At 65.9% G+C, this 24,968-nt stretch overlaps 2 protein-coding genes across 5 annotated transcripts in view; one reads left to right on the top strand and one right to left on the bottom strand.

Annotated features, from left to right (window-relative positions):
- The first annotated feature begins 246 nt into the window (after positions 1-246).
- On the top strand, positions 247-13,980 carry IPO4 (importin 4). Its single transcript, XM_005290122.3, is given in 32 exon segments — positions 247-405; positions 598-684; positions 834-913; positions 1,013-1,054; positions 1,279-1,408; positions 1,669-1,848; positions 2,485-2,550; positions 2,662-2,763; positions 2,997-3,080; positions 3,241-3,393; positions 3,520-3,573; positions 3,849-3,958; positions 4,248-4,356; positions 4,638-4,767; positions 5,023-5,136; positions 5,469-5,585; positions 7,171-7,294; positions 7,381-7,492; positions 7,823-7,906; positions 7,908-7,945; positions 8,135-8,212; positions 8,317-8,374; positions 8,576-8,681; positions 9,312-9,505; positions 9,754-9,807; positions 10,232-10,357; positions 10,701-10,909; positions 11,197-11,329; positions 11,554-11,658; positions 11,996-12,065; positions 12,211-12,342; positions 12,416-13,980. Coding segments are annotated over 31 exon segments (3,249 nt in total). The 5' UTR covers positions 247-336; the 3' UTR covers position 12,342; positions 12,416-13,980.
- REC8 (REC8 meiotic recombination protein) overlaps positions 13,152-24,968 on the bottom strand; it is a 27,815-nt gene continuing 15,998 nt past the window's right edge. For 2 of the 4 annotated variants that reach the window (XM_065566461.1, XM_065566462.1), the window contains 15 exons: positions 24,742-24,856; positions 23,411-23,455; positions 22,961-23,030; positions 21,967-22,046; positions 21,657-21,774; positions 21,495-21,558; positions 21,182-21,273; positions 21,012-21,103; positions 20,792-20,929; positions 19,968-20,034; positions 19,779-19,897; positions 19,092-19,540; positions 14,830-14,937; positions 14,635-14,741; positions 13,152-14,483 (listed from right to left, as the gene is read on the bottom strand). In XM_065566461.1, coding sequence (XP_065422533.1) covers positions 14,392-14,483; positions 14,635-14,741; positions 14,830-14,937; positions 19,092-19,540; positions 19,779-19,897; positions 19,968-20,034; positions 20,792-20,929; positions 21,012-21,103; positions 21,182-21,273; positions 21,495-21,558; positions 21,657-21,774; positions 21,967-22,046; positions 22,961-23,030; positions 23,411-23,455; positions 24,742-24,856 — 1,756 coding nt within the window. In that variant the 3' untranslated portion in view covers positions 13,152-14,391. The remainder of the gene's footprint in view (positions 14,484-14,634; positions 14,742-14,829; positions 14,938-19,091; positions 19,541-19,778; positions 19,898-19,967; positions 20,035-20,791; positions 20,930-21,011; positions 21,104-21,181; positions 21,274-21,494; positions 21,559-21,656; positions 21,775-21,966; positions 22,047-22,960; positions 23,031-23,410; positions 23,456-24,741; positions 24,857-24,968) is intronic. The other 2 variants (XM_065566463.1, XM_065566460.1) reach the window with 2 other exon arrangements.

The following is a 24,968-nucleotide window of genomic DNA, read 5'->3' as shown; positions in this document are numbered from 1 at the left end:
CTGGGCCACGGAGGGGCGGGGCACGAGGGGCGGGGCCTGGGGCCGCTCTATCTCCCGGAAGCCGGAACTTGTCTGCTCCCCCCACGTGCTGCTGTGAGGGACTCGCTGGCTGCTGAGTCCCGGCCCCTCCCCCCGGCCTGAGCTCCCCATTGCCGGCCCCTCCCCCACTGAGCCCCCCCATTGCCGGCCCCTCCCCCACTGAGCCCCCCATTGCCGGGCCCCTTCCCCGCTGAGCCCCCCCCGGCCTGTGCCCCCCATTGCCGGGCCCCGCTGAGCCCCCCCCGGCCTGAGCCCCCCATTGCCGGCCCCTCCCCCGCTGGTGCCCCCCCCCCCCCGATGGAGCCCGGCGGGCTGGGCCGGGTCCTGTCCGACCTGCTGCAGCCAGACAACGCCCTGATCCAGCAGGTGGGCGGGGGGGGGGAACCCAGGAGTCCGGGGGGGCTGGCTGGCTGAGGGGGTGGGGAAGAGGACGCTGGGGGGAGGTGGCCTCGCTGTGGGGCCAGGGGTATTGGGAAGGGAGTGCTGGGGGGCGCTGGGTTGGGGGGCAGGGGGATCTGGGCCCCTCCGTGACAATCTCTGCTCCCCCCCCCCCCCCAGGCTACGGCCCAGCTGCGTGAGGCCTTCAGGCACCCCGAGGTGCTGCCCCAGCTCTGCCAGCTGCTGGCAGGGGCCCCGGACCCCCAGGTGAGTGACCCCCCCCTCCCCTAGGGGATCCCCATCTCTCCCCCGGGATCCCCGTCCCCTTGTCTGACCCTCTCCACTAAAGGAATCCCCCGCCCCCTTCCCATCCTCTGTCTGACTCCCCCCCCCCCCCCCCACTCTCTGCCCCCCAGATCCGGCAGCTGGCAGCCGTGCTCCTCCGCCGGCGTCTCACCAAGCACTGGCGGAAGCTGAACCCCGAGGAGCAGGACAGGTGGGTGCTGGGGCGCGAGGGGTCTCCCCCCTCCTGTCTGATGGGGTTGGGGTTCACCCTGCCTGACCCCCCCCTTCTCTCTTTCTCTCTCTCTCTCAGGCTGAAGAGCTTGGTTCTGGGAGCCCTGCCGCAGGAAGCAGAGTGAGTGTTGGGGGGGCGATTTCCTGCTCCGCAGCCCCCCCCCCGCCCCCCCCGCGTTCCCTGCAGTCCCTGGACCCCCTGTCCCCATCCCCCCTAGCTCCCACTGCCCCGTCCCTCCATCCCTGCAGCCCCAGAGCCCCCTGCCCCCCATTCCCCTTGCAATTCCAAACAGTGTGGGGGTCCCCCCTCTATCCCCCGCACCCACCTGTGTCTCCCCCCCCCAGGCACCAGGTCTCCGTGGCCCTGGCCCAGCTGGCCGCGCTGCTTCTGCGGCACCAGGGGCTGGAGCGCTGGCCCCAGCTCCTGCAGCTCATCCAGCAGGGGGTGCGCGGCCCCGACCCCCACCACCGCCAGGTAGGGGGGGCTCCAGCTGGGGGCGGGGCAGGGAGCAGGGCCAGGCTGTCTTTCAAACCCTGAATCCCGCTCGATGGAGCTGCTGGTTCTGGGGACCTGGTCGGGGGGCTCCGATCTGGGGGAGGCCAGTTGGGGATTGAGGGGGGGGCGTCAGGGGACTGTGATTGGGGGGGAGGCCAGGCGGGGATAGGTGGGAGGCTGTGATTTGGGGAGTTGGTAGGTGGGGGGGCTCTGACCCACAGGGTCTCCCTCCCCCGCAGATCTCGCTGCTGGTGCTGAGCTCGGCGCTGGAGTCGGACCCCGAGGCCTTCACCCCCCACTACACCGCCCTGCTGCGTCTCTTCCACAGCGCCCTGGGCCAGCGCGGCCAGCCGGGGGTGCTCTACTACAGCCTGCGGGGGCTGGCAGCCATGGCCGCCGGGCTGGGCTCCGACCACCTGGTGAGCCACGGCCCCCTGAGCCTCCACCTTCCCCGCATCTCCCTGAGCCCCTGCCTGGCCCCACCGTCCCCCTGAGCCCCTGCCTGGCCCCACCGTCCCCCTGAGCCCCTGCCTGGCCCCACCGTCCCCCTGAGCCCCTGCCTGGCCCCACCGTCCGCCTGAGCCCCTGCCTGGCCCCACCGTCCGCCTGAGCCCCCCGCATCCCCCTGAGCCCCTGCCTGGCCCCATCCATCCCCCTGAGCCCCTGCCTGGCCCCATCCATCCCCCTGAGCCCCCCACCTTCCCCATGCACCCCTGAGCCCCGGCCACATCCCCCGAGCCCCCTGCTCGCCCCTGCCTTCCCTACGTGCCCCTGAGCCCCCTGCCCGCTCCGCCTTCCCCACGCACCCCTGAGCCCCTCACCAACTCCACACACCCCAGAACTCACCATCCCTCTTGAGCCCCTCACCAGAGCCCCCTATGCACCAGAACCCCCTGGGCCTCCTATCTGTCACCCACCATGCCCTGTTCCCTGGAACCTACCGATCCCCTATCCCCCGACTCCCCCAGCCATTCCCTCCTCCTGCCTCCAGGAGATAGGGGGATCCCTGTATCTCGGGGGGTCCTCCTTCATCCCGTCTGTCTCCATCCCCCCAGAATCTCATGCGCTCCCTGGTCCCGAAGATTATCTCGGCCGTCAGGCAGCTGATTCCCGTTAACGAGGTGAGGGGGGGGAATGAGGGGTTATTGGGGGGCACTGGCATGGGGGAGGGGCTGGGAGGGTTGTATGGCGTGTCGAGGCCCCTGACCTGGGTGTGTCCGGCCCCCCCCCAGGTGCACGCCAGCGAAGCCATGGAGGTCTTTGACGAGCTGATGGAGAGCGAGGTCTCGGTCATTGTCCAGCATCTCTCCGATGTCGTCAGCTTCTGCCTGGAGGTGAGCCAGGGAACCCGGGCGACCGCGAGTCCCCTCCCCCTCCGCAGGGGGACCCAGGCATCTGGGCAACTCCCTGAACACACACACCCACATGGCCGCTCGCGCACACAGCTTCACAGGGTTACAGAGATCCCTTCTGGGGAACCCAGGCATCCGGGCAATTCCATGAGCTCCATTCCCCTAGCGGGGAACCCAGGTGTCCGGGCAGTGCCAACGGTTGCTCCTCTCCCCAGGTGGCATCGAACCGGGCGCTGGGGGACGCGCTGCGGGTGAAGGCGCTTTCCACCCTCAGCTTCCTCATCAAACTGCGGGGCAAGGTAGGTGAGCCGGGGGCTCAGGGGGGTGAGGATTGGGGTTCGGGGAGGGCTGGCTGGGAGGAACGAGGGGGGGCCGGCTGGCGTGGGGGGTCAGGATTGGGGGGCTTGGGGCGGGTTCAGGGTTTGGGCCTCAGGTTCTGCCCCCCCCCTCCCCCCGCAGGCTGTGCTGAAGCAGCGGCTGCTGCCCCCCGTGCTGGATGCCCTGTTCCCCATCCTGAGCGCGGAGCCCCCCCCGGGGCAGCTGGACGCCGAGGACCAGGAGGGCGAGGACGAGGGGGACGAGGCCCAGACCCCCAAACATGTGGCTGCCCAGGTGAGCCCCCCAATACCCCTCCTGCGCTGGGGGTGGGCTGAGGAGCCCAGGGGAGGGGACCCCTGGCTGGTACAGGGGGGGAATCCAGAGCCATCGCCCCCCCGTCACCCTCATTTCTCCCTTCAGGTGATCGACATGCTGGCCCTGCACCTGCCCCCTGAGAAACTCTTCCCCCAGCTGGTGAGAGCCTGAGGGGCGGGACTGTGGCGGGGGGCGGGGCTGGGGCTGGCTGGGGGCAGAGCAATGGGGGGGCCTGTGGCTGGCTAGAGGGGTGAGGCTGGGACAGGGCAGGGGGTGGGGCCTGTGGCTGGCTGGAGAGGTGAGGCAGGGGGTGGGGCCATTGGACTGTGGCTGGCTGGAGAGGTGAGGCAGGGGGCGGGGCCATTGGAGTGGGGCAGAACCTGTGGCTGGCTGGGGGGGCAGGTAACAACCCAACCTCTTCTGTCCACCCCCAGATGCCGCACCTGGAGCCGGCCCTGCGGAGCCCCCATCCCTACCAGCGCAAGGCCGGGCTCATGGTGGTGGCGGTGCTGGCCGAGGGCTGTGGGGATCACATCCGCACCAGGTGGGCGGTTCCCCGGGGGGGCTGTGCGGGGGGCGGGAGAGGGAGACATGCTGTGGGGTGCTTACTTCATGCGGGGGGGGGTGAATCATGCTGGGGGGCCCATTTCTGCTCTGGGGGCCACTGGACTCAGCAGCAGGGGGCTGGGTACGCAGTGTTGTCCTGTCCCCCAGGGGGATCGCCGCCGGTAGCCCTATGGGGCATAGGACACATGCTCGGCAGAGCCCATTGCGATCGGGCGAGGGAGGCTTGTTTTGGGGGGGCCCCTGACTGGCCCCTTCTGCCCCACCAGGCACCTACAGCCCCTGCTGGGGGTGATTTGCCAGTCGCTGGCCGACGAGAGCCTAGTGGTGCGGAGTGCGGCCCTCTTCGCCCTGGGGCAGTTCTCGGAGAACCTGCAGGTCGGGGGGCTGGGGGTGGGAGTGGGGGGGGCAAGGGGTGATGGGAGGGGGCCAGGGCAGGGAGGGGTACCATGGGGTCACAGGGTTATTGGGGTGCTGGGGGAGATTGGGGGTCACAGGGTGATGGGGGGGCTGGGGTAAGGAAGGGGCACCAGGGGGTTATGGGCAAATCGGGAGGGAGGGTGGGGCAAGGAGGCACGACTGGGGGGCCTGGGTGGATGGAAGAGGGGGTCATGGGGTGATGGGGGGGCCTCTGACTGACTCTCCCCCTGCCCCCCCAGCCCGACATCACGGCCTATGTGGGGGAGGTGCTGCCGCTGCTGCTGTCCTACCTCGGGGGGGTGGAGCTGGCACGGGGGGGCCACCTGGCCAAGGCCTACTACGCCCTGGAGAACTTCGTGGAGAGTCTCGGTGAGGACCCTGGTGTCCGGGAAAGCTCCCTGCCCCTGTCCTGGCTGGGGGACCCTGGGGTCCAGGTCACCCCCTTCTTTCTTCAGTTGGGGAACCCAGGAGTCCGGGTGCACCATCCCATTCCCCTACCTGCCTGCTGGAGAACCCAGGCATCCAGGACACCCTGGTGCCCCTGACCCCTGGCTGAGGAGCCGTCCCCCCCCCCCCCCCCCAAACCCAGGTGTCCGGGCAGGGCTATAACCTCCCCTCACGCAGGAGCCGGGATCGAGCCGTTCCTGCCGGTGCTGATGGAGCAGACGCTGGGGACCCTGCGCGCCCCGGGGGGGCCCCGCCCCAAGGAGCTGGCCATCAGCGCGCTGGGGGCCATCGGTGAGTGACACCCCCTCCTCGGTTTCCCCCCACGGCCCCCTGGGGCCATGGGTGAGTGACTCCCCCGAACCGTCCCCACAGCCCCCTGGGGCCATGGGTGAGTGACCTCCCCGAACAGGCCCCCCTCAGCTCCCCCACGGTGCCCTGGGTAAGTGATCCCCTGAACCGCCCCCCTCAGCTGCTCCCCCTCGCTCCTCCCCAGTATCCTAGGGGCCAATGGTGAGTGACTCCCAGGCCCCCTTGGACCCCCAGCCCCCCTGCGCTCAGCATCTCCCCCGTGGTCAGGTCCATGTGCCCATCTGACCCCGGGTCTGTCTGTCCGTCCGTCACAGCCTCGGCCGCCCAGCGCGCCATGGGGCCGTATCTGCCCCATGTCCTGGAGCAACTTCGCCGCTTCCTGCCTCCCGCCGCCCCCCAGGAGCAGCGCCCCCTGCAGTGCCAGGCCGTGGGTGAGTGACCCCTGACCCCCCCTCCACCGATCCCTAACCCTGCCCCCCCGTTGCCCCCCAGGAGCAGCGCCCCCTGCAGTGTCAGGCCGTGGGTGAGTGACCCCTGACTCCCCCCTCCACCGATCCCTAGCCCTGCCCCCGCCGCCCCCCAGGAGCAGCGCCCCCTGCAGTGTCAGGCCGTGGGTGAGTGACCCCTGACCCCCCCCCTCCACTGATCCCTAGCCCTGCCCCCGCTGCCCCCCAGGAGCAGCGCCCCCTGCAGTGTCAGGCCGTGGGTGAGTGACCCCTGACTCCCCCCTCCACCGATCCCTAGCCCTGCCCCCGCCGCCCCCCAGGAGCAGCGCCCCCTGCAGTGTCAGGCCGTGGGTGAGTGACCCCTGACTCCCCCCTCCACCGATCCCTAGCCCTGCCCCCGCCGCCCCCCAGGAGCAGCGCCCCCTGCAGTGTCAGGCCGTGGGTGAGTGACCCCTGACTCCCCCCTCCACCGATCCCTAGCCCTGCCCCCGCCGCCCCCCAGGAGCAGCGCCCCCTGCAGTGTCAGGCCGTGGGTGAGTGACTCATAGAGTGTGGGGGAGTCAGGGCCCTGCACCCCCCCATCACTTCCTGCGATTCACTGGGATTCTCAGCCAGCCAGTAACACAGAAGGTTTATTAGCCGACAGGAACACAGCGTAGAACAGAGCTCGTAGGTACCGGCGACAGGACCCCTCAGTCAGGTCCCTATTGGGGGGCAGGGAATGTAGGCGCCAACTTTCCCCAGCGCCGGTGGGTGCTTGTGGCGCCCCCCCCCCCCGCCCCTGGCCCCGCCTAACTCCACCCTTTTCCCGCCCCCACCCTGCCCCCATTCCAACCCCTTCCCCAAAGTCCCTGCCCCCTCAGACCCCTTCCCCAAATCCCCACCCCGGTCCCGCCTCTTCCCCAAGGGCGCCGCGTTCTCCTCCCTCCCTCCCCCCCCCCTCCCCCCAGCGCTTGGCGTGAATCGGCTGTTTCGCGGCCCAAGCGCTGGGAGCCAGGGCGGGTGGGGGGGGCGGGGACGCGGCATGCCCAGGGGAGGAGGCGGAGGTGAGCTGGGGCGGGGGGCGGGGCGCTGCAGCACCCACCAAGTTTTCCCCGTGGGTGCTCCAGCCCCAGAGCACCTGGGCCCCCCTCCATTTCCCCAGCCAGCTCCCAACTGAAATCTCCAGCCCCTCCCCTGCCTTTGTCTCTTCCCGGGCCAGGTCACCTGAGCCCTTTGTTCTCCATTGGTTGCCAGGAGACAGGGCGTCGGCCATTCCCTGTGCAGACACCATCACACCTGCCCTCTAGGGCTCTGCACCAATCACACCCCTGATCCCCCCCCACCTAGATCCTTAAGAACTGCATAGGGGAAACTGAGGCACCCACACAGTATTCAGAGAGAACATTAAGAACATTCCCACTTTGTCACAGTGACCCCCTAACCCTGCCCCCTAAGCCAACCTCCCCAGCCCCCCACCAGTCCCTAGCCCTGCCCCCGCCACCACCCAGGAGTAGCGCCCCCTGCAGTGCCTGGCTGTGGGTGAATGCCCCCCCCCGGCCGCGGTGTCTGACGCTCCCCTCCCCCGCAGAGACGCTGGGGGTGCTGGTGCGGGCGCTGGGGCGTGAGGTAGTGGGACCCCTGGCGGAGGAGAGCTGTCAGCTGGGGCTGGGCCTGGCCGAGGGGCAGGACGACCCCGACCTACGGCGCTGCACGTGAGTGACCCCCCCCCCCCCCGCCTCCCCCAGGTGGTGCCCCCACCCCCCCCGACCTGCAGCCCCTGACCCCCGTCTCCCCCCAGGTACAGCCTCTTCGCCGCGCTCTCCTGTGCCATGGGGGACGACCTGGCCCCCCATCTGCCCCGGATCACCACCCTGCTTCTCTACTCCCTCAAATCCACCGAGGGCCTTGTGGTGAGTCCCCTGCCTCCGCTCCTCCAGGGCTGCGAGCTTCCCCCCCAAACAGTGCCCCTGGCCGGCCTCGGGGCTGGGCGCATCGTCGTCTCCCCCCACCACCATGACCCCCTGGCTGTACCTCGGAGAAGGGAGTGCCCCCCCCCCCCCCAAGGCCGTGCCCTGCTGGCTTGGTGGAGGAGGGGACCTTGGGGCTGCGAGCTTCCCCACAGCGGTGCTCCCGCAAGCCGGGGCGTGGGGGAAGGGACTCAGGCTGGGGGGCACCGGGGGGGTGTTGGGGGAAGGGGAAATGCCCCCTATCGTGTGATGACCTGCCCCTGTCGCCCCCAGCCCCCTGCTGGGGACACCAGCTCCTTCCTGCTGTTCGAAGACGAGGAGGAGGAGGCCGAGGTGGAGGGGGAGGAAGATCTGGACGGGGGAGGACGACGATGAGGAGGAGGAAGAGCTGTTCGGGTATGGGGGGGCAGAGCTGGAGGGGGGCTTTGAGGTGGGGGAGCCCCGGGGAGGGGCTGAGGGTTGGTGGAGGGGAGCCCTGGGTGGGGGTGGAGTTGGGGGGCTAGAGAAGGGGGGCCAGTAGGGCTGAGGTGTGGGAGGGGCACTTGGGGGAGGCCCCCCGTCTGACCCTGCTCCCTGCCCCCCCAGGCTGAGTGTGGAAAGCGCCTACGTGGACGAGAAGGAGGACGCTTGCGCCGCCCTGGGGGAGATAGCGGTGAACGCCAGGTATGGGGGGGTGTGTCTTGGGGCGGCTGCCCTGGGGGGAGGGAGTCTGGGGGCCAGGGGGGCTGTATCTCCCGGGGCCTAACCCGTCCGTTCGTCTGTCCCAGTGTCGCCTTCCTGCCCTACCTGGAGAGCTGCGTCCCGGAGGTCTTCCAGCTGCTGGAGGTAGGCGGGGGGCAGGGGGAGGGGAGGATTTGGGGGGCAGTGGGGGGTTAGCAGTAGGGGGTGGGGGTGCAGACAGGGGGGGGCTCAGGGTTAACCCTTTCCTCGCTGATCCGGGGCGATGCGCTGTGGGGAGCCGATGGGGTAATGGGGGGAGCAGGGAGCTGTGACCTCCCCCCGCCTCAACTTCCCCTCTCCCTCCAGTTCCCCCACCTGGGGGTCCGGAAAGCTGCCTACGAAGCCCTGGGCCAGTTTTGCATCGCGCTGCACCGGGTCTGCGAGCGGGACCCTTCTGAGCCCCATGCCGCCGGTGAGTTGGGGTGGGGGGGGTCACAGCCCTGGGATTTGGGATGTTGCTGGGCTGGGGGGAACACGGGTGCACCGCCGGGGGCACCTTGCAGCCCCAGGGTCGGTGGGGGGGTTTGTGGGGGCTGGGGAAGGGGGGGTCACTGCAGGGGGAAGCTCGCAGCCCCAGGGCCAGGGTGGGAAGCGTGCAGGGCGGGGGAGGGGGGCACTGCAGGGGGAAGCTCGCAGCCCCGGGGCCAGGGTGGGAAGCGTGCAGGGCGGGGGGAGCTGATGGGATGGGGAGTACCATGGGGGATGCTCGCAGCCCCGGGGCCAGGGTGGGAAGCGTGCAGGGCGGGGGAGGGGGGCACTGCAGGGGGAAGCTCGCAGCCCCGGGGCCAGGGTGGGAAGCGTGCAGGGCGGGGGGAGCTCATGGGATGGGGAGTACCATGGGGGATGCTCGCAGCCCCGGGGCCGGGATGGGAAGCTTGCAGGGCGGGGGGAGCTTGTGAGGCACCATGGGGGAAGCTCACAGCCCCAGGGCAGGGGTGGGAAGCGTGCAGGGTGGGGGAGCTCACGGGACACTGTGGGGGAAGCTCGCAGCCCTGCATTGATCCCGGTGTCGTGTGTGTTCCCCCCCCCCCCCCCCCCCCAGCGCTGCAGCGGCTGCTGGGCCTGGCGCTGCCGGCCATGGCGCGGGGCGTGCACCGGGAGCGGGAGCGGCTGGTGGCCATGGCGGTGCTGGAGGCGTTGGGCGCGGTGCTCACCGCCTGCCGGCAGGAGGCGCTACGGAGCCCGGGGAGCCTGGCCGAGCTCTGCGGGGCCCTTCGCGCCGTGCTGGAGAGGAAGGTACTGGCCGGGGGGGACACGGGGCCTTTCCCCTCTGGGAGGGGGGTGGAACGTAAAGGGCTCAGGGGGGAGGACCGGCTGGCTGGGGGGCTGGAACATGGGGAGCGGGGGGGACCAGTTGTTTCGGGGTGGGGGGCTAGGACATGGGGGTCAGGGAAAGCCCGGCTGGTTTGGGGGAGGCGGGACACGGAAAGGGGAGTTTGGGGGTCCCAGTACTGACCTCTCTTCTCTCCCCCCATCCCCCACAGACGGCTTGCCAGGACGACGGCTTGGACGAGGAAGATGAGGAGGATGAAGAGCAGGTGACCTGGTTGGGGGCTATGTGGGGCTGCATGGAGCAGAGGGGCTGGAGATTGGGGGGGGAGGGGAGGAAGAAATGGGGAGTCTGGGGGGTTGCTGGTAGGTGGGGGCTGCAGGGCAGGGGATTTGGGAACTGGGGATCGGAGGGGTAGTCAGGGATTCTGGGGGGGTGCAGGGTGGGCGCTGGGGGGGTGGGGGATTTAGGGGTCAGGGCAGGGGATTTGGGGATTGGAGGGGGTTCTGAGGGGCCATGGGGGGTGCAGGGTGGGGGCTGGGGGATGATGGGGGATTTAGGGGGCCAGAGGATTTTGGGATGGAGTCAGAGGGGTTGTTGGGGCTTCTGGGGGGCCATGGGATTGCAGGGCGGAGGGCTTTGGGGGGGCAGGGCCTGTGGGGTGCAGCTGGGCTCACCCCCGCTCCCCCCAGGCGGAGTACGACGCCATGCTGCTGGAGTACGCGGGGGAGGGGATCCCCGCTCTGGCCATGGCCGCAGGGGGCGACGCCTTCGCCCCGTATTTCGCTGGCTTCCTGCCCCTGCTGCTCAACAAAATGGTGAGTGTGTGTCTACCAACCCCCCTCCCCCCGGGGACCCAGGCATCCGGGCGGGTTCCCCCTGCTCCCATTGCCCCACCACCCCCGGGGACCCAGGCATCTGGGCCGGTTTCCCCTTCTCTTCCCCTCTTCAGGGGACCCAGGCGTCCGGGCCGGTTCCCCCTTCTCCCATTGCCCCACCATCCCCGGGGACCCAGGTGTCCAGGCACAATCGCCCCTCCCCTCCACCCACCCCCAGGGATCTAGGGGTCCAGGCAGGTTTCCTCCGCTCCACTGAACCCAGGTGGCTGTGGGCTCCCCCTGCTGAACCCAGGCATCCGGGCTCCCCTCGTTCTCCCCCCAGAAGCCCAGCTGCTCGGTGGCGGAGCGCTCCTTCGCTGTGGGGACGCTGGCGGAGACGCTGGGGGGGCTGGGTCGGGCCACGGCCCCCTTTGTGCCCCGGCTCCTTCCCCCCTTCCTGGGGGCCGCCCGGGACTCTGACCCCGAAGTGCGCAGCAACGGCGTCTTTGCGCTGGGGGTGCTGGCCGAGCACGGCGGGGAGGCCCTGCTCCCGTATCCTGACCTACGGCGGGGGCTGCGGGATGTGGGGGGCTGCCTGACCCATGGCGGGGGCTGCATGGGGGTTATGCAGGTTACTAGGGGTCATCTAGGTGGATGGGTTGGGGGCCAAGAGGGAGTTGGGGGGGCAGGGAGGGGGGTATCGTCTGAAGGGGGGGTGTCTGACCTGGGGGGGTCTCTGCTGTGGGGAGGCCAGGGGTACATGGGGGTGAGAGGCTGTGGAGTGGTTGGAGGGAGGGTCCCTTGCTGCTCCCCTTTTCCTTAACCCCCACCCCCCCCAGACACTACCCTAAGATCCTGGCCTTGCTGGCGGGGGGCAGCGCCCAGGAGCCGAGCGCCCGCGTCCGGGACAACGTCTGTGGGGCCGTCGCCCGCATGGTCCTGAGCCAGCCCCAGGCCCTGCCCCTCAGCCAGGTGAGGGGGCACGATGGGGGGCTTTCCCCGTGAGGCAGGGAATGGGTGGCAGGGAATGGGGCGTGGAGCCTTGCCCCTCTAGGGGACACCGGCTGGTGGGGGGCGGGGCCTTTCCTCTCTAGGGGGCTCTGGCTGGCGGGGGGCGGGGCCTTGTCCCTCTGGGGGGCTGGCCCCAGCTGGCCGGGGGGCTAGCGGGGGGTCTGTCTAACGCAGTCTCCCCCCAGGTGTTCCCCGCCCTGCTCCGCTCCCTGCCCCTCACGGAGGATTTTGAGGAGAATAAAACCGTTTTCCGCTGCATCAGTTTCCTGTATGAGAACGCCCCCCAGCAGGTACCGCCCCATGGGGGGCCTGGAGGCAGGCTGGGGGGCTCCTGTTCCAGTGGTTGATGGGGACTGATCTGGGGAGGGCATTTGGGTGGGGTGTGGGGGTCCCTGTTCCAGGAGCAAGGGGTCTTTTGGGGGCTCTTATCTGGGGGTTTGGGAGGGTTAAATCCCTGTGACTAAGGGGGTTTGGGGGTGTGAACTGCAATGGGGGCAGAACACTGTGCAGAGAGGTGTCTCCCCTTCAGGTGGGGGGGTGATTGGGGGGGGGGGTTCCTCCAGTGGGTGACAGGATGAGGGTATCGGGTGGGATATCAGGGTCTCACCGCTGTCCTGTCCCCCCCAGGTGCTGCAGCAGGTGGGGGAGGTGGTGCGGGCCAGTAGCACTGTCTTGGGGACCGACCATCTCCCAGCAGGTAAGTTGGGGGGTGTCCAAAAGGGAGGGGGCTGGGGATCCCGCCATTGAGCAAGAGGGGGTGTTCCTTCCCCCTCACCTTCCCCTGCCTTGGGGTGCGGGATCTTGAGGGTGTCTCTCCCATCTAACCCCCTGGCTCCCCCCAGATGCCCAGGTCTCCCTTCTATCCCTGCTGCGGCATCTCTCCGCCCACTGCCCCACGGAGTTCCAGGCGGCCCTGCTGGCCCTGCCCCCCGACGCCAGCGCCCGGATCAGCGGGGCCCTCGGATCAGCGTGAGGTGAGTGGGGCGGGACAAGGAGGTGGGGGGTCCTGCCGAGAACGACTCTCACTGCACCTTCTTTCCCCTCCAGGGACACGGCCCCTCCTTGCTCAAGTGACCCCTGGCGAGTACAGTCAAGACCCTTCTGCCTGTTCTCCCCCCAAATGGCCAACTCTGGGCCCCCCAGATTGTTCTCATCACTGGGGAGGCCCTTCGGAGCATATGATTGAACTGTCTGCCAGTATCCAACACCATCGCGGGGAGGACTCAGTTTGTGGTCTCGTCTGCTCCGCCTGTCTTCTCACTCGCCATCACTGCGAAGGAGGGATCCGAGTACTGTTTGGTCACCAGTTGCCTGTAACTTTCACCCATTGCCCACGTGGAGGGGATAGCTCCTGTCATTCACCAGGGCTGCCTGTAGTTTGATTTCCTCCACCAATGTAAGAGCGAATTAGAGATGTGGTATGAATGGATTCTGCCTGTACCTGTCACCAGTGGGAGGAGGACTTCAGTTACGGTGTTTGATCCTTCTTCCGCCTCTATGCAGCACTGGTGTGGGGAAAAAAACAAGTCATGTTGTGATCTGGTTCTGTCGGTGGTTAGCACCATCGTCATGGTATTGAACAGGATCCTCCCATGTATTTCACCGTGGATTTGAGGGGCAGTCTCACCTGTAATTGTTGCTGCCCTGAAGAGGGGGGTATTAGTCTCATTGTTATCCAGTTGACCTGTAGTTTTTGGATCCCGTTGCTTGCCTGTATTTATTCTTCCTCTGCTGATGGGAGTTGCATCACTAACCGGTTCACCTGTAGCTTTTTCACCTAGCACACTCATGAGATGACCATGTTCAGCTGCTTCACTGTTGCCAAGGAGGAGGATTTTGTCTGGCTGTTCAACCACCTCACCTGTTCTTTCACCCACCATGGCTGCAGGGAGTCTGAATCCTGTAGTTACCCCGGTTCGCCTGTTGGTTTGTCACCCCCAGCCAAAACAAGAGGGGATTTCTTTGCTCAGTTTGCCTGTAGCTTTTCACTAACCAGCATCTCACATGCGAGTCTGTCTTGCTGTTACCCATTTCACGCATAGCTGTTACTCATCCTATGGAGGAGTTGACTTCCAAGTGTGAACCAGTGTGCCTGTTTCATCCCTCCGCCACTGCAGGGGTGAGCCTGAGTTGCATTGTCATCTAGGTCGCCTGTATTTCTTCACCCGCTATCTACAGCAGGGTTTCAGCCTCAACATTAATATGCTGGACTGTATCTTCCAATGGCATGGGGAGAATTCAATCACAGGGTGAGTGGTCTGGCTGTGTCTTCACTTATCACCTCGAGGGTGGTATTGTCTCAGTGCCAGTCTGCTCTCCCTGTATGTTTTCACCTTGAGAAGTGGTTTCCATACTGTTTCTTAATCAGTTCACCTGTGATTTTACTTTTCACCTGCCGCCGGCCAGGTGTATTTAAGTCTGGTTGTTCACTTGGCTGATGTTCTACCCCTACCAGAGTAGCCAACACGCTTAGTGCTGGTGGTGTTTTGGGGTGGTTCTAGGTCTGAGCAATACCCCCTATTCCTGTATTTAATACCTCTTTGATGGTGGTTGTTTTTTGATGAGAGAAAAATCTATATTCTATACCTTAGAATAAAATAACGTTTGCCTGAGACAGCGGGTCTCTTTGGGATTGGGGGAGGGGGAATGAACCTCCAGGTTGGGGGAAAGGAGGTGGGGGGGGGGGCGAAAGACTCATCCCCTGTTACCAAGGGGCAGAGGGGAGATGGTGAGCCTAAGTTCTGCCCCCTCCTGCAAGGGGGGCAGGTGAGAAAGGAAAGGGGGCTGCTCAGTCCCCAGGGGGGGCTGGGGCGATGCTTGGCCTGCCTTTTGCTGGTGCGGGGAGGGGTCCGAGTTTGGGGTCTCAGCACTAGATGAAAGGAAAAAGCACCTGCTCCCGCTGCCCCCAAATAACTCAGGGGGCAGGTGCTGGCAAAACACTTTAATTAGAACAGATTTGTAACGGGGGGGAGGGGAGAGACCCATTCAGCCGTGGGGAGCCTCTTCTCCCCCGGGCAGGGGCCCTAGCCCGAGTGGAATCGGGCCCCACGTTTGAGGAGAATCGGCCCGTAGGGCTCGGCCTGGTCCAGCTGCAGGAACTGGAGCCCACAGAGAACTGCAAGAGAGGGGGGAGGAGTTAGGGCTGCTGCCAACACACCCACCAGGGCCCCACCCCCACCGGGGCTCACCCGGTCAGTAGGGGGCAGCAGGGCCCCACACCCCCTAGATCCCAACCCGCTGGCAGGGGGCAGCAGGGCCCCACTCACCGAGGCAGAGGTAGAAGATGCGGCTGGCGATGCTGCGTGAGGTCGTGGTGGGCACCAGGGACCGGAAATCTGTCTCCCCGACCTGCTCCAGCTCTGCGGCCACCAGCCTGGAGGGGAGACAGAGCCAGCGTAGAACCCAGGAGTCCGACCCCCCCCCCCCCGCTCTCCCCCACCCAGTGCCAGGCCCTGGCCCACCTGCGGATGTACTCCAGTGTGATCAAGTCTCTGTCAGGGGGCAGCTCCAGGCTGACTTCAGGCAGCTCGGGGACGATTGGCAGGGCCTCCTCGGGCTCCGGCATCAGCCTGGGGACAGGGCAGAAGGTTAATGGGGGTGTGACGAACTGGGACTGTTCTTGCTGGGGTGTGTGAATGCTGACAGGGGAGTGTGACTAGGATGGTCTGCATCGGGGGATGGGAGCCGGCCCAAGGGAACATACCTGAGCTTGTAACATGAGAACCCAGGAGGGGGTTGGAGGTCAGATGACTCCGGGGCCCGGGAAACTGAACAAAGGCTGTGGGAGGGGTCGCTGAAGGCAGAGTGCTGGAAGCAGGCTGGAAGGAGGCTGGAGAGATGGCTGGGAGGCAGAGATGGCTCTGACCCCCCAAAGGGGGGGGCTGGGATGCCCTGGGACCCCAAGCTGGACCTAACTGAGGGGGGCCCTGTTGTCTGTGCCTGCAAGACCTGTCTTGGACTGTGTTCCTGTCATCCAAATAAACCTTCTGCTTTACTGGCTGGCTGAGAGTCATGGTGAATCGCAGGAAGCCGGGGGTGCAGGGCCCTGAGTTCCCCAATACTCCGTGACAACTGGTGGCAGCGGTGGGATCTACTGCACCCCGTGGACGGCGCTTCCTGCAGTAAGTGACTGGGGAGCAGTAAAACGAAGGGGGATTGACGGGGACCAGGCCTGCTGAAGAGTGGGAGAGAGACGGTTATTACCCCTGGGAGTGTGTGACCAGCGAGAAGGACTTTTGCAGTAACAGGGTCCCCCGTGGGATCACAGCGAGTGGTCCCAGGGGCGGAGGAGTCTGCAGCTCGACCCTGGCAGAGAGGTGGTGACCTCGAGAAGGGCTGGCACACTAGGGGGCCCCCTGCAAACTGTGGGGAGCTGTGAGCACACAGGCCGGTGAGTGGCCAGCAGGAAGATGTATGCCAAGCGGCTTAAGAGCGACCTGGTGGAGCTGTGCAAGCAGAGGCGGCTGCGCATTGGGAGGCTCACCAAAGAACAGCTCATCGCCCAGCTGGAGGCGGAAGATCGCGCGAATGAACTGATCCCTGTGTCTCAGGGAAGCAGCCTGGCAAATGCAGCGCAGGCACCAGTGTCTGTCCCAGCTGGGAGTGGTCAGCCGGCTGCTGAGGGCTTCCCGAGACCCCTCCTTCCTATGCCTAGGGGAAGGGTGGGGAGGAGCCCAGCAAATACCGAAGGCGCCGTGATCCCCCCGGCCAGCAGGGGGTCCCCCCGGCGAAGCCCGCCGGCCAGCAGAGGAGCCTCCCGGCGACGTTCGGCATCCGGGGAGCGGAATTGGCTGGAATGGGAGAAAGAGCTAAAACTGAGAGAGCTGGAGGATCGTGAACAACAGAGACAGCATGAAGAGAGACAGCATCAGCGTGAAGAGAGACAGCGTCAGCGTGAACGGGAGGAGAATGAGAGACAAAGACAGCATGAAGAGAGACAGAGACAGGAGAATGAGAGACAGCGTCAGCATGAACTGGAACTGGCGAGATTGAAGGGCAGCGAACCCCCGGCTGCGGTGAGTGAGGGGGGACCCAGGACTGCACGGAGCTTTGATAAGTGCATCATGGCCCCATACAAGGAGGGGGAGGACATGGATGACTTCCTGGAGGCCTTTGAGACGGCCTGCGAGCTGCACCGGGTTGATCCCGCGGACAGACTCCGGGTCCTTACCCCCTTACTGGACCCCAAATCCGTGGCATTGTACCGCCAACTGGGAGAGGCAGAGAAAGGGGACTACGAACTATTCAAAAAGGCCCTGCTACGTGAGTTTGGGCTGACTCCTGAGATGTACCGGGGAAGGTTCCGGAGTCAAGATAAAACCCCTGAGATCTCATATCTGCAACTAGCCGTCCGCATGGAAAGATACGCCAGCAAGTGGGCTGGTGGGGCCCAGACGAAGGAGGACCTGATTAAACTGCTGGTACTGGAGCAACTGTATGAGCGGTGCCCATCCGACCTGAGGCTGTGGTTGGTGGACAGAAAGCCAGAGAACCCGCGACACGCCGGGCAGCTGGCTGATGAGTTTGTAAAGAGCCGGTCAGGGGGTGGCAGGGAGGAGCCCCAAAGGAACAGGCCCGCCGTGATGCAGAGAGAGAGTCACCCTGGGACCTCCCAAAGAGGGAATATGGGGAATCCCCTCCCACGGGGAATGCCCAGCGTCAGGGACAACCGACCGGCTCGAGGGGACCCACAGGACATGAGCTGCTATTACTGCGGCCGAAGAGGCCACGTTCGGGCCCAGTGCCCCAAGCTCAAGGACAGACTGAGCAGACCGAACCCGCATAGGGTTAACTTGGTAGAGGCCCAGACGGACGAGGGGCAGGCTTCTCACGCAAGAGGGGCTGGCAGCTTATCAACTGCTCAAGAGAGAGAAGGGCCCCAGGCCAGCTCCTCTAGGCGGCTGGATGCCCCAGACTCAGGGTTTTTGGTTTATACGGTGGGCGCGGGGCTGTCCCTCCGGAGAGAGTACCTTGTTCCCCTGGAGGTGGATGGGAGGAAGGTCAATGGATACTGGGATACGGGCGCAGAGGTGACGCTGGCCCGGCCCGAGGTGGTGGCCCCAGATCAGGTGGTGCCCAACTCCTACCTGACCCTGACGGGGGTGGGCGGAACACCAGTCAAAGTGCCCGTGGCAAGGGTACACCTGAAGTGGGGGGCCAAGGAGGGCCCCAAGGATGTGGGGGTACACCCGTATCTGCCCACTGAGGTATTGATGGGGGGGGACCTGGAGAACTGGCCAAGCAACCCCCAAAAGGCACTGGTTGTGACCCGCAGTCAGAGCCGGCGAGGGGCCCTGCGCCCTGGCCTTGGGGGGGGTGCCTTGCCTGAGGCGCAGGACCCTAACCTGGTGGGGAGGGAACGCCCAGGGACGCGGCTCAGGGAGGCTGCAGCTTCGGACCCAGCGGGCGAGAAAGAGCAGGTGGCCATCCCTGTCCCAGCTGCTGAGTTCCAGGCCGAGTTACAGAGAGACCCCTCCTTGCGGAAGATAAGGGACCTGGCCGACCTCAATGCGGTACAGACCATGGAACGAGGTGGCCGGAAAAGGTTCCTGTGGGAGAAGGGGTTCCTGTACCGAGAATGGGCTCCCCCAGGGAAAATGGAGTCAGGGGGGATCAGGAGGCAGCTGGTGGTACCCCAGAAGTATCGCCGCCAGCTGCTGTGCCGGGCCCATGACATTCCCCTCTCAGGGCACCAGGGAACCTGGCGTACCCAGCAGAGGCTGCTACGGAGCTTTTACTGGCCTGGGGTCTTTGTTACTGTCCGACAGTACTGCGGATCCTGCGACCCCTGTCAGAGGGGGAGGAAGGCCTGGGACAAGGGGAAAAGAGCTTTAGGACCCTTGCCCAGCATAAAGGATCCTTTCCAGAGGGTGGCCAAGGTTAAAAGGGCGGCTCTAAACCAAGAGAGCCCAAAGCACAGACCTCCAGACTGGAGCGCTGGGAGAAGACCACAGCCCAGTTGGAACCCCAGAGGTATGGGGGTGGGAAAAGGGCACAGGCCGCATAAACCTTCCCACATGCGAACTGCGAGTGCCATCAAGCACCCCCGACCTAAGGGGGGGCGTGGAACGGAAGGGGCCTGGTGTAATTCTCACCAAGGAACTGGAGGGATGCGGGGGCATCCATGGGAACGGGGGTAGGTTCGAACTTCCCCGGGTCACTGGCTAAAGTGACCCTGCTCAGTTCGGTCTCGAAGGGGGGAGAGATGTGACGAACTGGGCCTGTTCTCACTGTGGTGTGTGAATGCTGACAGGGGAGTGTGACTAGGATGGTCTGCATCGGGGGATGGGAGCCGGCCCAAGGGAACATACCTGAGCTTGTAACATGAGAACCCAGGAGGGGGTTGGAGGTCAGATGACTCCGGGGCCCGGGAAACTGAACAAAGGCTGTGGGAGGGGTCGCTGAAGGCAGAGTGCTGGAAGCAGGCTGGAAGGAGGCTGGAGAGATGGCTGGGAGGCAGAGATGGCTCTGACCCCCCAAAGGGGGGGGCTGGGATGCCCTGGGACCCCAAGCTGGACCTAACTGAGGGGGGCCCTGTTGTCTGTGCCTGCAAGACCTGTCTTGGACTGTGTTCCTGTCATCCAAATAAACCTTCTGCTTTACTGGCTGGCTGAGAGTCATGGTGAATCGCAGGAAGCCGGGGGTGCAGGGCCCTGAGTTCCCCAATACTCCGTGACAGGGGGTCCTGGGGGGCTATACCCCTGTCCCCCCATTGGGGTCTCACCTTCTCTCCTCGGGGGTCACCAGGCTGGGGCGTGGCACCTCCTCCTCAGTGGTCTCCAGGGAGATCTCTGCAAGGGGCCAGGAGCAGGGGTTGGTCAGTCCTGACTGCCACCCACACTGCCCTTGCTGATGTAGGGGAGAGAAGGCCCCAGAGCCCCTCCCTAGGGCACAGTGCCCCCCTCCAGCTCCCTCCCTGCACTCCCAGGTAAGCCCCCCAGCCTCCTCCCTGGGGCACGGTACCCCCTCTAGCTCCTTCCCTTGAGCCCCTGACCATGTCCCTACAATGCAGCCCCCCTTCCACCGAGCCCACTCGGTCCCCTCCTTGTGGCATGGTGCCCCCAGCCAAGTCCCCTGTCCACCTCCCTGCAGAAGGTCGCCCCCCCCCCACATGAGCAACACACCTGAGGAGACCATCACAGGGATGCTGGGCTCTAGGGCCTCACGTGCAACCTACAAAAGAGGGGGACACTCACAGCCTGGGAAGGGGAGTGGGGTCCAGTGGTTAGAGCAGGGGGCCTGGGACGCCGGACTCCTGGGTTCTCTCCCAGGCACTGGGAGGAGAGTGGGGGCTAGGGAATAGAGCCAGGGAGGGGGACTGGGAGGCCGGACTCCTGGGTTCTCTCCCGGGCTCTGGGCGGCCAGTGGAGTCCAGGGGATAGAGCGGGGGCTGCCAGGGGGCCCCAGGTACCTCCAGTTCGCTGATTGGCTCTTCTTTTCTCTCCTCCTCGGCCCAGAGCGCCGCGTAGTCCACAGGCTGCAGGATGGCGCAGCGCTGCCACAGGGCAAGCAGCTCAGGGGGCAGCCAGCCTGGGGGCACAGACAGGGTGAGGGGGGTAGGGACCCAGCGCGGGGACCGAGGGAGCGGAGGGACACTCACCATATGTGGGGGCTCTTAGCAGCTCCGCTGGGGTCCGGCGCTGCCGGGCTGGCACCTCCACCACCACCTGGAGCAGAGACAGATGGAGTGGGGGGCTGGGAGCCAGGATGCCTGGGTTCTCTCCCAGCTCAGGGAGGAGGGTGGTCCTGAGGGCTGACACTCGCCGGGGGCCTTGGACTCGCTGGGGGACTGGCACTCACCAGGGGCCGGCACTCGCCGGGGGCCTGGGACTCGCTGGGGGGACTGGGGCTCACCAGGGGTGTGGCACTCGCCAGGGGGACTGGGACTCGCCGGGGGGACTGGGACTCGCCGGGGGGACTGGGGCTCACCGGGGGTGCGGCACTCGCCAGGGGGACTGGGACGCGCCAGGGGGACTGGGACTCACCGGGGGGACTGGGGCTCACCAGGGGTGTGGCACTCGCCGGGGGGACTGGGACTCACCAAGGGGGCAGCACTCGCCAGGGGGCCAGGACGCGCCGGGGGACTGGAACTCGCCGGGGGAACTGGGGCTCACTGGGGGGGCAGCACTCGCCAGGGGGACTGGGGCTCACTGGGGGGGCAGCACTCGCCAGGGGCTCACTGGGGGGGCGGCACTCGCCAGGGGGACTGGGGCTCGCCGGGGGGACTGGGGCTCACCAGGGGGGCAGCACTCACCAGGGGGACTGGGCTGGCGTGCCCTAGAGGGGATGCCCCACGCCTGCCCCCTTACCGGGTTGGGGGTGACAGTCTGGCCGTGATCTCGGCCTCACGGGCTCTCATCTCCTCTTCCAGCTCTGGAGGGGACTCATTGGGGGGCCGGGACTCACCAGGGGGGCAGCACTCACCAGGGGCCGGCACTGGGCCCGCACATCCAGGATCTGTTTCTTGAACTGGTCCCGTGGGATCTGGGTCACCTCGTCCAGGAAGCGGAGCTGGCGCCGGGGGGTACGCGGTGGGGCCGGTTCGTACACAGCCAGCTCCAGCTGTGGGGCGCAGGGGGGCATGGGTGAGCTGGGGGCACTCTGCCCAGGAGAGGCCATCAGCTGGCCCAGGACCCCTACTTACCTTCGGGCTGCTTGGGGGGCGCGTCACCCTGGGGGTCACAGCTGGGGATGGGGGAGGGGGCGGCAGTCCTGGCTCCCTCGGGGGGCTCAGCTCTGTGGGGCAGCACCCAGAGCAAGAGTTAGAGGCTGGAGACCCCCCTCGACCTTCCCCCCTTCATGCCCCACACTCACCGGGGGGCGGGGGTACCTCCTCCTTCGGCAGCCGAGCCAGCTCCTCGGGCAGGATGGGGGTCTCCACCTCAGCTGGGGGCTCCTCACCCACCCTATGGGGAGAGACGGTAAGACCTCGACCCCCATTCCCTGCCCCTGGCCAACCCCATCCAGGCGCCCCCTAGACGGGAAAGACCCCGACCCCCATTCCCGCCCCCCGCCAGCCCTACCCTGGTGCCCACTAGAGGGGAAAGGACCCAAGCCCCCTAGCCAACCTCACCCCGCCCTGGGGCTGGCGTGCCCTAGAGGGGATGCCCCACGCCTGCCCCCTTACCGGGTTGGGGGTGACAGTCTGACCGTGATCTCGGCCTCCCGGGCTCTCATCTCCTCTTCCGGCTCTGGAGGGGAGAAGGAGGCGTGAGATGGGGCTGGGGTGGCGGGATGAGCCCCTTGCCCCCCCTCCCCAGCCCCCCAGGATCCCTGTGGCCTCCCCCACCTTCCATGGGGCGTCTCCTGGGGGGGGTGCGGGGTGAGGCGGGGGGCAAGACGAAGTCCTCCTGCTCGGCCAGCAGGTCGATCTCGCGTGCCGTGATCTCCGGGAGGTCGCGCTCGCCCTGTGCGGGGGGAGAAAGGGAGTGTCACATTGTGGATATGCCCCCCCGTCCCATATCCCCTATAACCCTACGCTGAGATCCCAGCCCCCCAGGACCTGGTTCCCCTAGGCTGCCCCCGATCCCAGACCCCCATAATCCCGAGATTCCCCCACATTTCCGCCCAGATCCCAGCCCCCATGGTTCCCCCCACACCTCGATTTCCAGCAGAATGATGGGCTCCACCTCCTTCATGGTGATGATTTCGGGGGACACAACCGTGATGGGGGGTGCTTCTGGGTGGGGTGAGAGAGGGGGTGAGCTGGGGATTAACTCCCACCCTGATTCCCACCCACCCCCACAGAGCCCTGGGGAAATGTGGGGGGGCAATGACATCAGACCAGATCTTGGGGACATTAGAAAGGAGGGTTCGGGGGGGCCAGGGAGACTAGCTGGGCTGGGCGAGCCTGGGGTTACTGGTTACACTGGGATGAACTGGGAGTGGGGCACCAGGTACAGTAAGATGGCTTTACTGGGGTTATACTGGGCCACTGATTACATCAGATATGTGGGGGCCCTGGGCTTACTGGTTATATTGGGACAGTGGGTATACTGGTTACACTGGGATACCAGCTGTACTGGGCTACTGGCATTGCTAGGTTACACGGGTCATGCCAGGATGCCGACATCACCAGCTACACTGGGAAGCCAGAATGTCCTGGTTATACTGGGACACAGTGGTTACTGGTTATACAGGGATTCTGTGATTACTAGTTATGCTGGGACACGGTGGTTACTGGTTATACAGGGATTCTGTGATTACTGGTTATGCTGGGACACGGTGATTACTGGTTATACAGGGATTCTGTGGTTACTGGTTATGCTGGGACACGGTGGTTACTGGTTATACAGGGATTCTGTGATTACTGGTTATGCTGGGACACGGTGATTACTGGTTATACAGGGATTCTGTGGTTACTGGTTATGCTGGGACACGGTGGTTACTGGTTCTACAGGGATTCTGTGGTTACTGGTTATGCTGGGACACGGTGGTTACTGGTTATACAGGGATTCTGTGGTTACTGGTTATGCTGGGACACGGTGGTTACTGGTTATACTGGGACACGGTGGTTACTGGTTAGAGTAGGATATGGGTTGCACTGGGACGCCATCCGTACCATCCCCCCTTCCCCACAACCCACAGACTCACCTGCCCTCCTGCGCCGGGGGGATGGGGCTGGTCTCTCTGGGGGGGTGGGAGCCTCCAGAATACATCGAATCTGGGGGTGAAGCAATGTCACAGGTCAGCCCCATCCCCCCATGACCCCAGAGGGGAGGCCTGGAGATAGTCACAAAGGAGGGGAGAGTCAGGCTGGGGGGCATCATTGCTGTTGCTGTGGGATGGGGGCATGGGCAGCAGAGGCACCGGGGGCACATGAGGGATGTCAGTGGGGCTGGGCTGCGGGAGTATGGGGCGTTCCTGTGGGATGTCAGTGGGGCTGGGCAGTCGGAGTATGGGGGGCACCTGTGAGATGTCAATGGGGCTGGGCAGTCGGAGTATGGGGGGCACCTGTGAGATGTCAATGGGGCTGGGCAGGCGGAGCACAGGGGGCACCTGTGAGATGTCAGTGGAGCTGGGCAGCGGGAGCACGGGGGGTACCTGTGGGATGTCAGTGGGGCTGGGCAGTGGGAGCACGGGGGGCACCTGTGGGATGTCAATGGGGCTGGGTAGGCGGAGCACGGGGGGGCACCTGTGGGATGTCAATGGGGCTGGGTAGGCGGAGCACGGGGGGGCACCTGTGGGATGTCAGTGGGGCTGGGCAGTTGGAGTACGGGGGGTACCTGTGGGATGTCAGTGGGGCTGGGCAGGTGGAGTACGGGGGGTACCTGTGGGATGTCAGTGGGGCTGGGCAGGTGGAGTATGGGGGGTACCTGTGGGATGTCAGTGGGGCTGGGCAGTTGGAGTATGGGGGGTACCTGTGGGATGTCAGTGGGGCTGGGCAGGTGGAGTACAGGGGGTACCTGTGGGATGTCAGTGGGGCTGGGCAGGTGGAGTATGGGGGGTACCTGTGGGATGTCAGTGGGGCTGGGCAGGCGGAGCACGGGGGGTACCTGTGGGCAGGGCCAGGATTAGGCCAATTCCACCAATTCCCCTGAATCGGGCCCCGCGCCTAAGAGGGCCCCGCGCCCAGTGGCAGGGCCGCCGGAGGGGAGGGGAGAAAGAATTGGCCAAGAATCCCTTCCCTGGCTAGAGGCTCCTTTTTAATTTTTACTCACCCGGTGGCGCTCCGGGTCTTCGGCGGCACTTCGGCAGCAGGTCCTTCAGTGCCGCCGAAGACCCGGAGCGAGTGAAGGACCCCAAGACTAGGAGCGCTGCCCGGTGAGTACAAGCCCCACGTGGTTTTTTTACGTGGTTTTTTTTTTAGTCATCCCTGCCGGGCCCCCGTCGAAACTGTTTGAATCGGGCCCTGCACTTCCTAAAGCCGGCCCTGCCTGTGGGATGTCAGTGGGGCTGGGCAGTGGGAGCATGGGGGGTACCTGTGGGATGTCAGTGGGTCTGGGCAGGTGGAGTACAGGGGGTACCTGTGGGATGTCAGTGGGGCTGGGCAGGTGGAGCACGGGGGGTACCTGTGTGATGTCAGTGGGGCTGGGCAGGTGGAGTATGGGGGGTACCTGTGGGATGTCAGTGGGGCTGGGCAGTTGGAGTACGGGGGGTACCTGTGGGATGTCAGTGGGGCTGGGCAGGTGGAGTACGGGGGGTACCTGTGGGATGTCAGTGGGGCTGGGCAGGTGGAGTACGGGGGGTACCTGTGGGATGTCAGTGGGGCTGGGCAGCGGGAGCACGGGGGGTACCTTAGGGATGTCAGTGGGGCTGGGCAGTGGGAGCATGGGGGGCACCTGTGGGATGTCAGTGGGGCTGGGCAGGCGGAGCACGGGGGGGCACCTGTGGGATGTCAATGGGACTGGGCAGGCGGAGCACGGGGGGGGCACCTGTGGGATGTCAGTGGGGCTGGGCAGCGGCGGCTCCATCACCCCGAAGAAGGGGTCGGGCGCATCCTCTAGGACCTCCATCAATAACAGGTTGTCGGGGAGCAGCAGCCCCGGCCTGGGGGTAAATGGGGGTCAGAGCCCAGATAGAGAGAGTGACCCCCCTCAAAGACCCATGCTCCCCACACAGCCCCCCTGACCCCCACACAGCCCTCCTGCCTGCCCCCAAA

This window comes from Chrysemys picta, chromosome 13, assembly GCF_011386835.1.
Source record: "Chrysemys picta bellii isolate R12L10 chromosome 13, ASM1138683v2, whole genome shotgun sequence".
Lineage (NCBI taxonomy): Eukaryota > Metazoa > Chordata > Testudines > Emydidae > Chrysemys > Chrysemys picta.
This window is presented reverse-complemented; position numbering and strand designations above follow the sequence as displayed.